The 13,943-nt window shown below is 45.8% G+C and overlaps 1 protein-coding gene across 2 annotated transcripts; it reads right to left on the bottom strand.

The window, feature by feature from the left end:
* Positions 1-752: 752 nt before the first annotated feature.
* Positions 753-13,022, bottom strand: mbtps2 (membrane-bound transcription factor peptidase, site 2). 2 transcript variants are annotated; one of them, XM_056584650.1, is made up of 11 exons: positions 12,664-13,022; positions 11,948-12,096; positions 11,144-11,282; positions 9,699-9,802; positions 9,432-9,559; positions 6,711-6,829; positions 5,996-6,176; positions 5,457-5,554; positions 4,058-4,274; positions 2,362-2,437; positions 753-1,709 (listed from the first exon to the last, which is right to left on the bottom strand). In XM_056584650.1, the coding sequence occupies exons 1-11, from the start codon at positions 12,736-12,738 to the stop codon at positions 1,487-1,489; spliced, it is 1,509 nt and encodes a 502-aa protein (XP_056440625.1). In that variant the 5' UTR covers positions 12,739-13,022; the 3' UTR covers positions 753-1,486. The 2 variants fall into 2 exon arrangements, with proteins under 2 accessions (XP_056440625.1, XP_056440626.1); XM_056584651.1 differs by having other exon boundaries at positions 4,058-4,259.
* Positions 13,023-13,943: the final 921 nt, after the last annotated feature.

Genomic DNA, 13,943 nt, shown 5'->3' with positions numbered 1-13,943 from the left:
GTTAGACCACAGTGTCCTTATATAGACTTCACTTCCTGCACTCCAAGAACAAAAAAAGACGGAAACATAAACAGCCATTAATCACAGAGCCCCACCGCCCACAACGCTATCGTTCCTAGCCGTCGGTTCTCAACAATGCATTACGGTTCTAAGGTAAACCGGCCGATTGAGCTCCGGTCCAGGTAATGGGGGTTATCGGTCTGAGTACCATTTCTAGTCCCATTTGAAGCCTTTTATTAATACCGTTTTAGGTTCAAGTCCCTGCTAATCCAAATCGGTTATTTAAAATCAGGTTAGTTATGGTCTTGTTGGCCCTAGCGGGAATAATGTGATTTCATTGTTTTCAGGTCAACCTGGATAATCTCTGAGCGATTATAGTTGTTATAACGCAGCACTTGATCATAGTCAATAACAAAGGCTATTTTCTCTATGAATTATTTTCCAACACTCACACTAATTGGGTTTCAGTGGAAAAATCTGAGGGAATAATCTTCCCCTCACAATGCTAAAATGTCTTTACCATCCTCTTCCTCATTCTGTTTACAATTCCATTGTTATCAGGCACGCTGCTGATTAGTCTGGACGTGCGTGTGGGGCCGTGTGCACGGCGTGCGTGAGTACGTTAGTACGTCTCACACAAGCACACGTTGCACATTGACAATCCCACATCGGGGAGGGTGTGTGTGTGGGAGGGAACACCTGTAGACCACCGCTAAGACCGACCCTTACCGAGTTAGGAACAAAGACGGACTCAGACGTGGACAAGCGGTTCCATCTGGTGGGAGGCCCTGGGATGCGTTTATTGGCATGACTAGATCAGACTTAGGACAAAAGGAATGTTCTCAACAAATGATCAATCTCGAAGTCTTTCTTGATTCCAACGATATTGAGATTTGAAGTCAACTTGATGAATACGCAGATTCTGGTTTACGGTAGCACTAACATATTTTCGCCATCCACAAGTAAAATCCTTGGTACAGTGGCAAAATTAAAACCCTCATTCAAATATATACAAATATAACAATTTCACAGACTCTGCAGTTCTTGTAAACAGTCCTTAATAGAAGTTGACTTTAAGTATGGCTGCATATTGAAGAGTATGTGCATACAACGGGATTGTGTACGTGTGTTTATGTGTGCGTGTGTGCCTTGTAGGTGTGTGTGCTTGTAAATGTGTGCGTGTGTACACTTTTGTGTGTGTGGGTGTGTGCGTGTGAGTGTAAATATGTGTGTGTGCCTGTGTTTATGTGCGTTTGTGTGTGTGTGCATGTGTATGCGTGAAATCAAAGCTCCTAGTAATTATTTTTTTTAATTTTATTTTTTTCTTGGAAGTGAAAACCACAAAAGGCAAGGGGGAGAGCGCTGGGAGAGGTGCCGGGTGGATGGGAAACGTAGTCCTAGATCGCAACTTGACAGTCAAACAGTCCCCACAGAACTACAGATCCACTCTTAGGGGCGGGGCTTGGGGTGGGAAAGGGGGCGTGGACTAGCGGGCGGTGACCATCCACAGACCCAGCGCCACGTTGGCCGCCAGCAGCGCGCTGCCGCCCAGCAGCAGGAAGAAGCCAATCAGCTCGCGGCGCTGGCGATCCGTTACCACGGAGACCAGCGTGGCCTCCAGCAGGGCGTTGAGCATCCACTGGCCGTCGAGCGCGAAGCACGGCACCGAGTTGACCACGGCCAGGGCGCCGGAGAGGGACACCACGTATCTGACGGGGGCACCGGGGTTAAGGGATGGGGGGGGGGGATTAGGGGCCGGTTGGGGGACGCTCTGAACAGATACGCGACGCAAAGTACGCAAGTTAATCAGTAGGTTCAGACATAATGAGATCGTACTAATGTGGCTGTTCAAAACTCTACACGAGACGAAAATATACAGCTTTATATATATATAAATACCTACCCTCGTAAATCCTATTAGTGCATTTGCAGGACACTTGTCAAGTGAAACGAATATAATGTCATCCAACATTATTGAATCCAAACTGATTTAATATATTCTATCCTAACCTGGTCTCACAGATAGGATTTGAGATATATACCTCAGTCTGATGGCAGGGGTGCTCTGATCAGCTCGGGCATTTCACTTTCTTTCTATTCATTGCAGTAGTAAATTGAAAAAGGGTTCAAAAAAGAGGTTCAAAATCCACAGCATGTAGACTGGCCACTGTGTAAATACTTACATTTTGTGCCAAGAAGTTCTGCTATAACACATAAGGACCGCTGGATCAGAAGCTCTGCTATAATGCATTAGGACTGATGGATCTGAGGTGACTCCAAACCTAACATAATCTAATCTTTATGGATCTCATCTAATCATAACCTCATCAAGCTAACCTCACCACCGCCAGGGAAGGATACTTGCAGAAGGTCTCCAGGAAGACGGGCAGATCCAGGTGGAGGAAGGTGAAGCGAGGGACAAAGTTGGTCAAGCTCACTGCAACACAACGCAACACAACACAACAACAAGTCAACACACACAATAAAACTCACTCTACACAACACAGCAGGGCAGAGCAGGTCATCAGAAAGCAATTAGGGCTCAAACCAGACGCCTGGCAGACTGGGTCTGAGGTACGGTTGCCGTGGTATACGGTATTACCGGTGTTACCGGTGTTGAGGACAACACTGATTACTCGGTGTTGCACACCGGCCACCATTTTTTTTTTTTTTTTTTTTTTCAGTAATAAAAAGAAAATTCAGTATAAATTAATCATATAATTATAATTAAGAAAATAAAAATGTAATAATAATAGATCGATATAATAATAGATAGGCTACCTAAAAAACCGTTGGAACACACAAGACCGGTAACCATAGCAACGCCGGTAAACAAACCCCGCGAAGCCTAATCCCTACGAGAGCTCCCCACGCTACGGCCATCCGGGGCGCACAGAGCTTTTGGCCGTGATATTATAGATACAATTATATTATACTATTATATATAGAACGCTGTCACCGAGTGTGAGAGGAGAGTCGACGGAGAAGATGGCGGTTGACCTAGTTTCAAAGTTTATACCGTTTATACTCGGTAATACCGGTGTTGACACGAGTGTATTACTCGGTGTGAAAATGTCCACATCGCGGCAACCCTAGTCTGAGGCAAACCGCTACCAGGCTGTGCCGTGTGCCCGCTACTACATGGACGAGGTATGGCTTAGCCTTAGATACTGCCACAGTGCCTTTGAGCCTCCACACAAACATCCGTGGTGGTCTGAATACAACTCAGATAATTGTTGTGGGTCTGTTTTGGGTGCTGGACTGAGTAGTTTATTACTGAAAAGTTTCTCAGTACAGTATTCTTCAGAATAATTATAGCTCCGTGGACACTGGTACAGTTTGTTCTTAGTGCAATCGTTAGAACAATGACACAATCAAGATATCTCACACACACAGGGACTTAAGAGAAATGCCACCGGACTACAGAGGTGCATTGTATTCTACACACACACACACACACAACATATGATACACACACACACACACACACACACACACACACACACACACACACACACACACACACACACACACACACACACACACACACACACACACACACACACACACACACACACACACACACACAATGTTAACCTACCCAAACACACTCACACTCAAAAATCATATTCGAAGTTTGTTTGTTTATTAATTTTAACATTCGAATATATTTGAATATTTATTACAAATATTTTGACCATTAAATGCCTTCAGTAAGACCTGGATTGGGCTTCGTGAGGTTTGTTTACCGGCGTTGCTTTGGTATGGTTGCGCGTTCCAACGATTTATTAGGTTACTAATAAATCGCTGTCTAATCAATACTTCATTCACTGCCTCTTCCGTGGTCATAACAATATTATGAATAGACTGCGTCGGGTTCTCCAACGTCTCTCCCTGTTGGCCTGCCCATAACAGGTACGAATATTAAGGGGTGCCTAATATTCGTTCGAATTTTGATCTATTTTTTGATATTCGAATTATATTCGAATAACGAAGTTCGGAGTCAAAGCCCTAACACACACAAACACGCACACACGCAGTCCCCAGTGCTACGTACCGGAGTACTGCAGGTGGGGGGGGTAGCCCACAAACAGCATGTGTGTGTTGGGGGGGTGCGTGACGCGGATGAAGCGCGTCTGGTTCTCCAGGGACGGGGTGACACACACGCTGGCCCCCGCGTGCTCCTGGGCCAGGCAGTCGGCGTCGCGGCGGCAGACCGGCGTGCCCGTCACCATCTTGCGCACCGGCATGCAGGCGTACTGAGGGCGGGAGGGCTGCGTTCAGAGCAGGGAGGGCAGCGTTCAGAGCAGGGACGGAGGCCTTTTCTGCAGAAAGAGATATCAGTGGCCTTCCCCTCATTCCCGCTCTCTCTCGCTCCCCCTCATCTCTTTTTATCGCTCATCCTCCCCCTCTCTCCCTTATCCGTCGTTATCTCAATCTCGCTCTCAGCCTCCATCTCTTCTTTCCCAACGCCCCTCCTCTCCCTCTACCCCTAACACTCTCTCCCCCATCCCTCCATACCATCCTTAAACTCATACCATCCTTAAAAACATCCTCTCTCTCTCTCTCTCCCCCTCTCTCCCTCTCTCTCTCTCTCTCTCTCTCTCTCTCTCTCTCCCTCTCTCTCTCCCTCTCTCTCTCTCTCTCTCTCTCTCTCTCTCTCTCTCTCTCTCTCTCCCTCTCTCTCTCTCCCTCTCTCTCTCCCTCTCTCTCTCTCTCTCTCTCTCTCTCTCTCTCTGGTTTCTGCTAACACTGTATTATCTTACATCATCACAGCATTGCGTTGCTGTGGCTGATAACGCCGTATCAGAAGTATTCACAACATGCTTCATTCGTCTGACGTTATCAATGTTTGACTTTATTTCGGGCACGGCCATCCCACCAACACATTGAAATGAGTCCTCGACAAGGAGGTTCCATAGAATCCAGCATCAAGGTCTCATCACTCTAGTGCTCGCTCGGTTCCTGGCACGCGGAACGGGGAGTCGCGCCGCGCGCCAAACAAGGCATCACCTCTTATATCAAGAGATGCCGTCTGGAGGATGTAGGAGCCATAATTTGAGTGTAATTTGTTAGAAATGAAATGCCGTCTCTCCGCTATTAGTGCGGGATGTGCGCCGTGATGGATCTGTAGCGCCCGCCTCCCGTCTGAGCCAACTTAGATTTCAGACCGCCCTCGGCTCGTTTCTGACAATCAGGGCGTATCTTACCTGATTGGTTCGGGGGAAATCCATCTTGCCTGTCAATCCCGTTTCGCGCACACTGTGTTATCATAGCTCAGTACCCCATCTACGGCACCTATATTACACACACTGCATATCAATCAGACGGCGCTCGGGTATTTCTGGTTTCTGCTGATCATGCGTTTCCGTCTAAAGTTAATACATCCACTCTGTGTATGCGTGTGCATGCGTGAATGTGTGCTTTTAAGCGGAGTGTGTGTGTGTGTGTGTCACCTCTTTCTCCTTGTCCCGTGGGCTGGTGTAGGAGAAGCAGAGGTCAGTCAGACTGTTGTTGCTGCAGCAGTCCATAGAGCCATCCAAGCGCTTGTAGGCTGGGGGAGAAGAGAGGGCGAAAGATAGAGAGAGAGAGAAAGGGAGAGAGGGCGAGAGAGAAAGGGAGAGAGGGCGAGAGAGAGAGGGCGAAAGAGAGAGGGCGAGAGAGAGAGAGGGCAAGAGAAAGTGAGGGCGGGGGTGAGAGAGAGAGAGAGTGAGGGCGGGGTGTGTGTGTGTGTGTGTGTGTGTGTGTGTGTGTGTGTGTGTGTGTGTGTGTGTGTGTGTGTGTGTGTGTGTGTGTGAGAGAGGGCGAGAGAAATATTTAGTTAAGGGTGGGTGTTAGGATTGGATATAATTTTGCATGTGTATGCATTGAATATCTGTTTGATGCGTGTGTGTGATGTGTGGGCGTGTGTGATATATAGGCGTGCGTGCGTGCGTGCGTGCGTGCGTGAGACCCATACACATAGAAGGGTGGGAGTGGGTGCGCGTGTCCCCACCTCGTCCGTGGGCCCAGCTAGGCTGCAGGCTGGCGGCGGGGATACAGTACCCCGTCTGCGGGGAGAGGGAGAGCAGGGCCAGGCAGCTGGCCCAGTCCTCCGCCCCGCTGACCCCACACTCCTCCAGGCCCGTCACGATGTCCCCCACCGACAGACCCCGGGGGCCGTCTGCTGGGGACCCCTGAAGGTGAAGGAGAGGCGGGGCGGAGGGGCGCGGGGGACAGCGGGGGGGGTGGGGGAGAGAGACTCGTTAATGAGAGGACACAGCGGCCCTGTGAGGGGAAGGAGATCACTTTGGAATGTTGCAACACCACGGCCCAATCCCATTTCTACCCCTTACCCCGTCCCCTTACCCCTCCCCCTTGTTTTGAAGGGGTAAGGGGAAGGGGGGAGGGGGAAGGGGTAGAAATTAGATTGGGCCCAAGAGTAGCTCTTCACTGAAAAGGTGTGGAAGATGCATTCCAAGATTCATTTTCATTCTTACGTAATTGGTTTAGAAGAGATATATCTTAAAAAAATTATTTTAGACTTCACATTGATTTTCATAATGATTTTGATCAATATCTATATCAGATATGATTGGATTAGATTAGATCCAGTAGATCTCCATTCAAAGGTATTCATGAATATTTCCCAGAGTGGCCTTCATAAGACTAAGAGGGGGACCCATTCTCACGGTTGCCGTCGTGTGGATGGTCTATAGAGACACACTCACCTGCACCACCTCCGTGACCAGAGCTCCGCCCCCGGTGCTGTACACAGGAAACAGAAGGAAGGGCAACAGGAAGAGGAGTCCCAGCGCCACCAGACACAGGACAAAGTTATGCCACACCCCTGGAAGGACGAGATCAGCCAATCAGAGAGCAAACCTCGTTAGGCCACTGCATCACTTATCATTGAAACAGGAAGCCCTACGGCAAACCTGAGTCTTTACGATTCCAAGTCATGATTGGCACCCTCTTTTATTGTTCCACACTTAATTTCGATATGGTGAGCGTAAAATGATGACACCAAGTCGAGGGTCGCATATCATAGTGTTGTGGTTATGAGGTACTCGATTGATTCCCAATGTTTTGCAGACATTGAGAGTTACCTGCAGATGTCCCCTAGAGAGTTGTGCCCTAACCCCTACCTGATTACACACAAAGTCATTTTAAAAAATACGTGCTCATTGAAAAAAGGTTTGACGGGTTCAGTGTTTAAGTCGATTATAATATGCTGAAATTTAAATGGATGGAAGAAATGTATCAACATTTGGTGTTGAGGCCATTTCTGAACGTGTGGCAGTGTGTTGGGAGACCACAGTGATAACAATATGATTACATAATGTAAGAGGTCATGTGATTGAAGACCCCCGTCTAGCAAAGTGCTGAGCACAGCAAGACTGATCAATAAGCACAGCGTGGCTTTCTGTTCCAGCTCCCCCTGAGAGGGTAAGTCTCTTTCCTCCGCTTCCTCTTTGACTGGATTTTTGCTCTCTTCCTTTTCTCTTTCTCTTCTCACTCTCTTCGTCCTTCACCTTTCTCTCTCTCTTCCTTTCTCCCTCGCCTATCTCTCTCGTTCTCCCTCCCTCTCTTTCCTTCTGAAAAATAACATCTTCACTTTGGGAGGAAACCAAAAAAATAAACACAATGTTTCCGCCGTCAATTCTGCCGCTCAATCAAAATAATAGAAGAACTTTTCGTTTAAAGACGTCTGAGGAAGCGTGGGAACACAGAGGTTGTGTCAAGGGGGAGTTAATGTAAAAATGTCCCTCACATTGTGTCACGGTATGTCATTTCCTTCTAATTAAATCAGAGAGGAGAGGCTATTCACTGACGGGTGAGTGAGTGAGTGAGGGCAATATTCACAGATGCCATTGTTCTACGGACGGAAAAAATAAATAAATAATAAGAAATGACCAGCCCAAGTACAGTCTATGCAACCAAATGCAACAGATCTTTACCTTTAATGAAACTACGGATTTCTCTGAGTTGGAAAATTGTTGGAAAACAATTGGGATTATGTCACATCTATCATATAAAACATTGGTCTTGTCTTATTTAGATATTCATATATGGAAAGGTTACATATTGTACCTTTTAGCAAATTAAAGGGGTTTCATTTTACTTAAATGCACGTGCCTGAACAAAGCACAATACAAAGCATCTTTATCCTAAATGCTTTCGAGTACGTACATAGTTTTGGCTTATTTTAGGTCGAAACACTCCCATAGTACACTCCGCTCATACACAGAGGTCATTCATCATGCCAAAGCACTTTTCTGCTCTCTAGTGGCTGGAGCTTGTAATGGCTCCGAAAAACATCCTTCTCTTTGGCCATTTAAAGACCCCACTTGAAAGAGAAGTAGATTTTTCTTTTGTGATCGGGACACCAAATATTCTTGGACAGTCCAATTATGAAAAATATCGATAACACAACTATGGTGTCCTTCCTCCTAGTCCTCCAACTATGGCAAATCAATACCTGAAGGATCAATACACATCCGTGGCCAGGCCTGAAACCTCTTACGTTTAAGACAAGCCACTAATAATCTAGGTCACTTGGAAAAGCATACTTTTCCAAACGCAAGAATGCCACTATATGTCATTCTCAATGGACTACTTGGCTTATGACCATGTAGGCAGTAGATGCAAATAACCAGCAATGCTTTCCTCTATGCTGCCTGCAGCAAGATCCCTTTGCTCCTTTTATCATGATGATGCAAACGTGGAGATCTGGGTGCAGCCAACATGGAGGAAGGTTAAACATTATTTGCATATACTCCCCTCATTGTAGTGATGCAAAGCTGTTTGAATCTATGATGTTGTCCTTTAAAGAGACCATTTTATCCTCAAGGATAAAGTGGTTGCATAGCATAGCAACGTTGTATATAGTAATAAAGGAAAGCAAAGTATAGCACATTAAAAAGCATAGTAGGGCTGGGCGATTAATCAAATTTTGACCTCGATATTAGCGTCAAACGATAAAAAAACTAATATAATCGTTTTTTGTTTTGTTTTATGTTTTATAGAAAGTGCACTGCTGGATACATATCTGTAAATTATTTTAGATTTCAAGGTGACATTTCAAAGTTCTCAGTGATTTTGGGAGAGACATGCTGAATAAATACATCATGTTTTCAACCTCAAAAATAATAGTTTGAATAATCGTGAACTCAATATTGAACAAAATAATCGTGATTATGATTTTTTCCATAATCGAGCATCCCGATAGAATAGTGTAGTTTAGCATAGCAAAATGTAAGAAAGCATATTCTAGCATCGTCCTGTATATTTTAGCCTTGTATAGTGCAGTCCAGCAAAACATAGCAAAATATACAGTAGTATAGTTCAGCATGGCAAAGTATACCTGAGCAGAGTCAAGTTTAGCATAGCATAGCATAGCATATCTAAGCAGAGTTATAGTATGTTCTAGCAAAGCACAGCGGTCTCACCAGCGCAGAAGATACGCAGCTGTTGGGTGGGGGAGACCAGGGTGAGGTGGGTGGTGAAGAGGTCCACGAACGCCCCGGGGTACACCACGAACACAAACATCCCGAAGCCGTTCACCCTCACCTGCTCCCTGCACACACACACACAATCCAGTGTTGTCATCCAGTGTTGTCATGCGCGTGCGTGCGTGCGCGCGTGCGTGCGCGCGTGCGTGCGTGCGTGCGTGCGTGGTATATCTATATGTTTGTGTGTTTGCGTGTGTTTTTTACCGGAGGGCGGCCACGGCGTGTCCCAGCTCATGGATGACCCCGCTCAGCAGCAGGGCGCTGAAGAAGTAGAGTAGCTGACTGGTGGGCAGGTTGACCCCTGGGATCTACACCAACACACACACACACACGCATACAAAGCACAAACACACACACCATCAGGTGAGTGTCTATCTATCTGTCTGACTGCATGTCCATCTGACCCTGTCTGTTTTTCCATTTTTTCCAATCTGCGTCAGCTATATTAAACTATCTGACTACAAACACTGTGTCTGACTGCAGATCAGACACTAAAATTCAGTGCGTTTACATGACACTCAAGAAAGTCGAATTATTGGCTTAGTCCAATTATGATTGGATTATTAAGATGCATGTATAGACCTTAAGTCTGACTATAATCGAATCGAGTTACTCGTAGTCGAATTGAGACACCTAGATTATTCGATTGTTAGTCGAATTAAGCGTGCAGGTAACGGATCGGATCGCATGGAATCAGATTTTGCGTTCTGCTCGAGATTTCTCCCAGGGGCCGTGATCCGGAAGTATAAGGAGACAATAGTCACGTTGTTGTCGCCGTCGGAAAACGAGAGACGGCAATTTATTTAAAAAGGTGGCGAAGAAGATGGAGGAAGCCGGTGTCGTGCCAATGTAGTTTCCCCCTATAAGAAGTGTATCATCATCAACATGCATTCAGTACACGCTACACTTCTGTTACGAGAGTAGCGCAAGAATGGCAATGTGCGTGTGTGAGTGACTTCAGCGAGTGAGTGACGAGCGAGGAGGTACGCGTGTCAGTTTAGTGAATGAACGAGTCTGGTTGTGTCTGTGCAAACGTGTTCTGTTAAGTTAGTGGAACTACGAATAAAGTACCCAGCCTGTCAATAATCGGTGGCCACTTCATTCCGACCTATAAGCAGACCCACTGCCGGTCAAAGTGAAAGGTGAGAGAACATCGGCCCTGGAGGGGACGTCTCTCCTCGACTACGGTCTGGGAGCCGACAGCAGCAAAAGTGTATCAGACATTTGTGCCCAGGGGCCTATGATTTGTTAATCCGGCCCTGCTCTTAAGTCCAAATTGAAACGCGACATAGAGGAGAAAGGGATTGTTGCCGTATGCGGGACAGCTGTCAGTTCACTTCGGGTCCATTTCTCCGACGCTCCATTGTTCCGACCTCTCGGTTGTATGCGGACTCCTCTGGCTGGACTCCTCCCGCTATTCTGCCGCCGGACGAGTCCGCATACAACCGAGAGGTCGGAACAATGGAGCGTCGGAGAAATGACATGGACTCGAAGTGAACTGACAGCTCTCTACTGAAAACATCTTTCTAGAATCGTAAACGTACTGAGTACCATCACCCAGGATCCAAAACTGCATTACTAGTCAATAACCAACCATCCGCTCACTGATTGGTACAGCATGACCTCATCCCCAAGCTTCACCCACGTACCACCACTTGCAACGCCTGCTGCCCGGCCATCCGGGGGCTGTCGGACGTCATCTGGGCCAGGGTCTGCTGCAGGGTCCGGGCCAGCAGCACCACCGAGCCCACCATGGCCACCACCCCAAACACCACCCCACTGCTGAACCTGCAAGGAGGAGGGGAGGGAGGAGCTTGTCTGGAGCAGTAGGGACTAGGGCTTTTACCGTACATTGACACTCATTTCGACCGTCTGTCAAGATAATTTGACAAATATCGCCAAGGGAAAATTCCTCCAAAAAAAAATGTAGTAAATGACAATGGACCTCAATTGATTTGTGTTTTGGAGTGCAATGTGCTCCTTCTGCCACTGGAGGGGGATACATAGTAAGATGATACTATTAATCCAGGCAATTGTACAGTAATATGGTTGGTTACCACATGTACAGCATAATATAATATAATAAATTAAGGTATCAACCTAATAAAATAACCATTCTATTTGCATGTATTTTTTACATTTGCAGTACTACATGTAGAAATATCACTGGTTTGTTGGAGGCAAAGTCTGGAGTGAAAGTCCTGTCATAGTTAACCCAATGTATGGAACTTTAATTTACAAAACACTGATGAGTGACTGTTTGCTTGATTAAGCTTACAGAAGATAACCACAGTAGAAGGTACAATCACATTGCAAAGGTAGACGTTGTTTTAGTAATGATGCATGCAGTTAGAGGGGCGTTGGAGGAAGATAGTCCAGGTGAGGTGAGGGGGTAGGAGAGATAAAAGGTACAGTTATAGGACATATTAGTTGTAGTTATAACGTTTTTTTACCATAGGTAGAGAGCATGCGGGTTGATTCGGGCACAGTAGGCAAACAGACGGTTGAACATGGTAGTCTGCCACCGGAGTTGGAACGGGGACAACGTGACCCCGTGGCTGCCAAGCCATGCCTCGTAGCTGTTCCGGTGTTTCCCAGATGACTAGGGAACCAAGACACAGTGCCGATTAACCTGGAAACCTTGGTCTGACATCAAGTCCATTTTATTTGAATAGCTTTTAATAATAGTGACGGTGTCGAAGAGTTTCACATGCAACATTTGTTTACCACTCCTAAGCCTAGGCCGTAAGGCAAGGGAAAACATTTCCAAAACCAAGAGGGAAGATACCTTCTGAAGCGAAACAGAACAGAGATGCCTCCTTTGAGGGTTGTTTAGGAGTGCAGTAGGTGGAGACATCAAACTATAATACAGGTTTGTAGAGAATAGGGCTTTGGGGGCTTTTTCACAAAACAAAGCGTACAGCCGTAGAACAACAACGCTATTGGAGGCAATACAGCACCAACTATATACATTTTCCATGTTATCATGATTGTGTATAGACTATAAAGTAAACTGATTAAAGACGATTATCTGCGCATGTGCCTAGTGAGTGACTTCATCTTATGCTAACGATAGCCATTACCACTGGCGAACTACACACACACCCACACACATCTCTGAGCCAAGTGTTTATTGTGCACAGCCGTGTGCGTTTAATGTGTGTTTTACCTTTAGGACCGAGTCAGTGAGGTAGACGGCGCACCAACCTCCCAGCACACAGACCACCAGCGGAACGGGAATCATCGTGAATACTGATGTGAATACTCAAGCCAACATGAGAGAAAACGATTTAAATAAGACTGTCTCCATGTCTCAGGCTCGTTGTTGACGTCGTGGCAGGCTAGATAGATGGGCACATGCTACACTTTGTTGCTACACATGTTGTGTGGTTTGTGCAGTTTGGATGAGAGCAAATTATCCAAAACAACTGAAAAGCGTCGAGGAGTCAAACAACGTCATCAATATGCGACGCAGTGCTGCCGGTTTGACAGCTAGACCAGAGTATTCGAGTGGTGCATTAAATCGAGTACAGAGGAATCTAGCATTGCTTTAAATTGTTCTTATAATGTTATTATAAGCACAACAACAGACAAGTTCAGTAACTAGTGAATAAGGACAAAATAAATTCAACTTAAAGAAAAAAAAAGACTTAATTCTGTTTGTTTTTAACCATTTTTATTGTCTATATTAAAAGTTTAAGATATTACATTGACATAGACGACGGGGGAAAAAAACTGATGTATTTTGCTGTAATATCCACTTGTAAGTTTAACCAAGATAACCTATTATCGTCATCTTCATTTACTTTTTCTTGTAGCCTACAAACAGCATAGGCCTGTCTTAAAAATAAAGTAATATTAAAGAAATAAAGATTGTACAGTTTACGAGCAAGGTACGTTTTATTACTCTGTTTTCTGGGAATAATTGACGCAAGCAGAAACCAGAAAACAAGCCGTTTTTTCGTTTTGACAAGAAAACGAAAATCAAAATTTCAGTTTGTTTATTAGTTTTTTGATTCTTACTGAGCGAAACGAATATACCACCAGAGAATGTCTAATATGACGGGCTCTGGCAGCTGGCTTTACTACGACATCATTGTCGTAACTATGCGCTCTGTGCGCGTTCACATCAGAGGAGCTGCGTTCGCGGGCTGCTGATTTCCTCACAGCCTGAGAGCTATGAGGAATACAAGTGATTACAACACATTTCTAGCTGAACATTGCGCAGGGCTCTCCGTGAGACACACGCAATTCAACCCATCCACACGCTCACACGCCACACTTCGTATTTCTCACGCAGAGAAATTTGGGCCGCTATTTAACAGTGGAAGGCCAGGGTAGGAATCAAATGCGTCCGGGTGAAATTTCAAAATCGTCCGGGATTTTATTAAAGCCTCAATACATGTTCACATTTAATTTGCGTTGCGTTCCTCTGGGTCTGTCACAAAC

Source organism: Gadus chalcogrammus, chromosome 23, assembly GCF_026213295.1.
Source record: "Gadus chalcogrammus isolate NIFS_2021 chromosome 23, NIFS_Gcha_1.0, whole genome shotgun sequence".
Lineage (NCBI taxonomy): Eukaryota > Metazoa > Chordata > Actinopteri > Gadiformes > Gadidae > Gadus > Gadus chalcogrammus.
The sequence above is the reverse complement of the archived record's forward strand: the minus strand, read 5'-3'. Positions and strand labels throughout refer to the sequence as shown.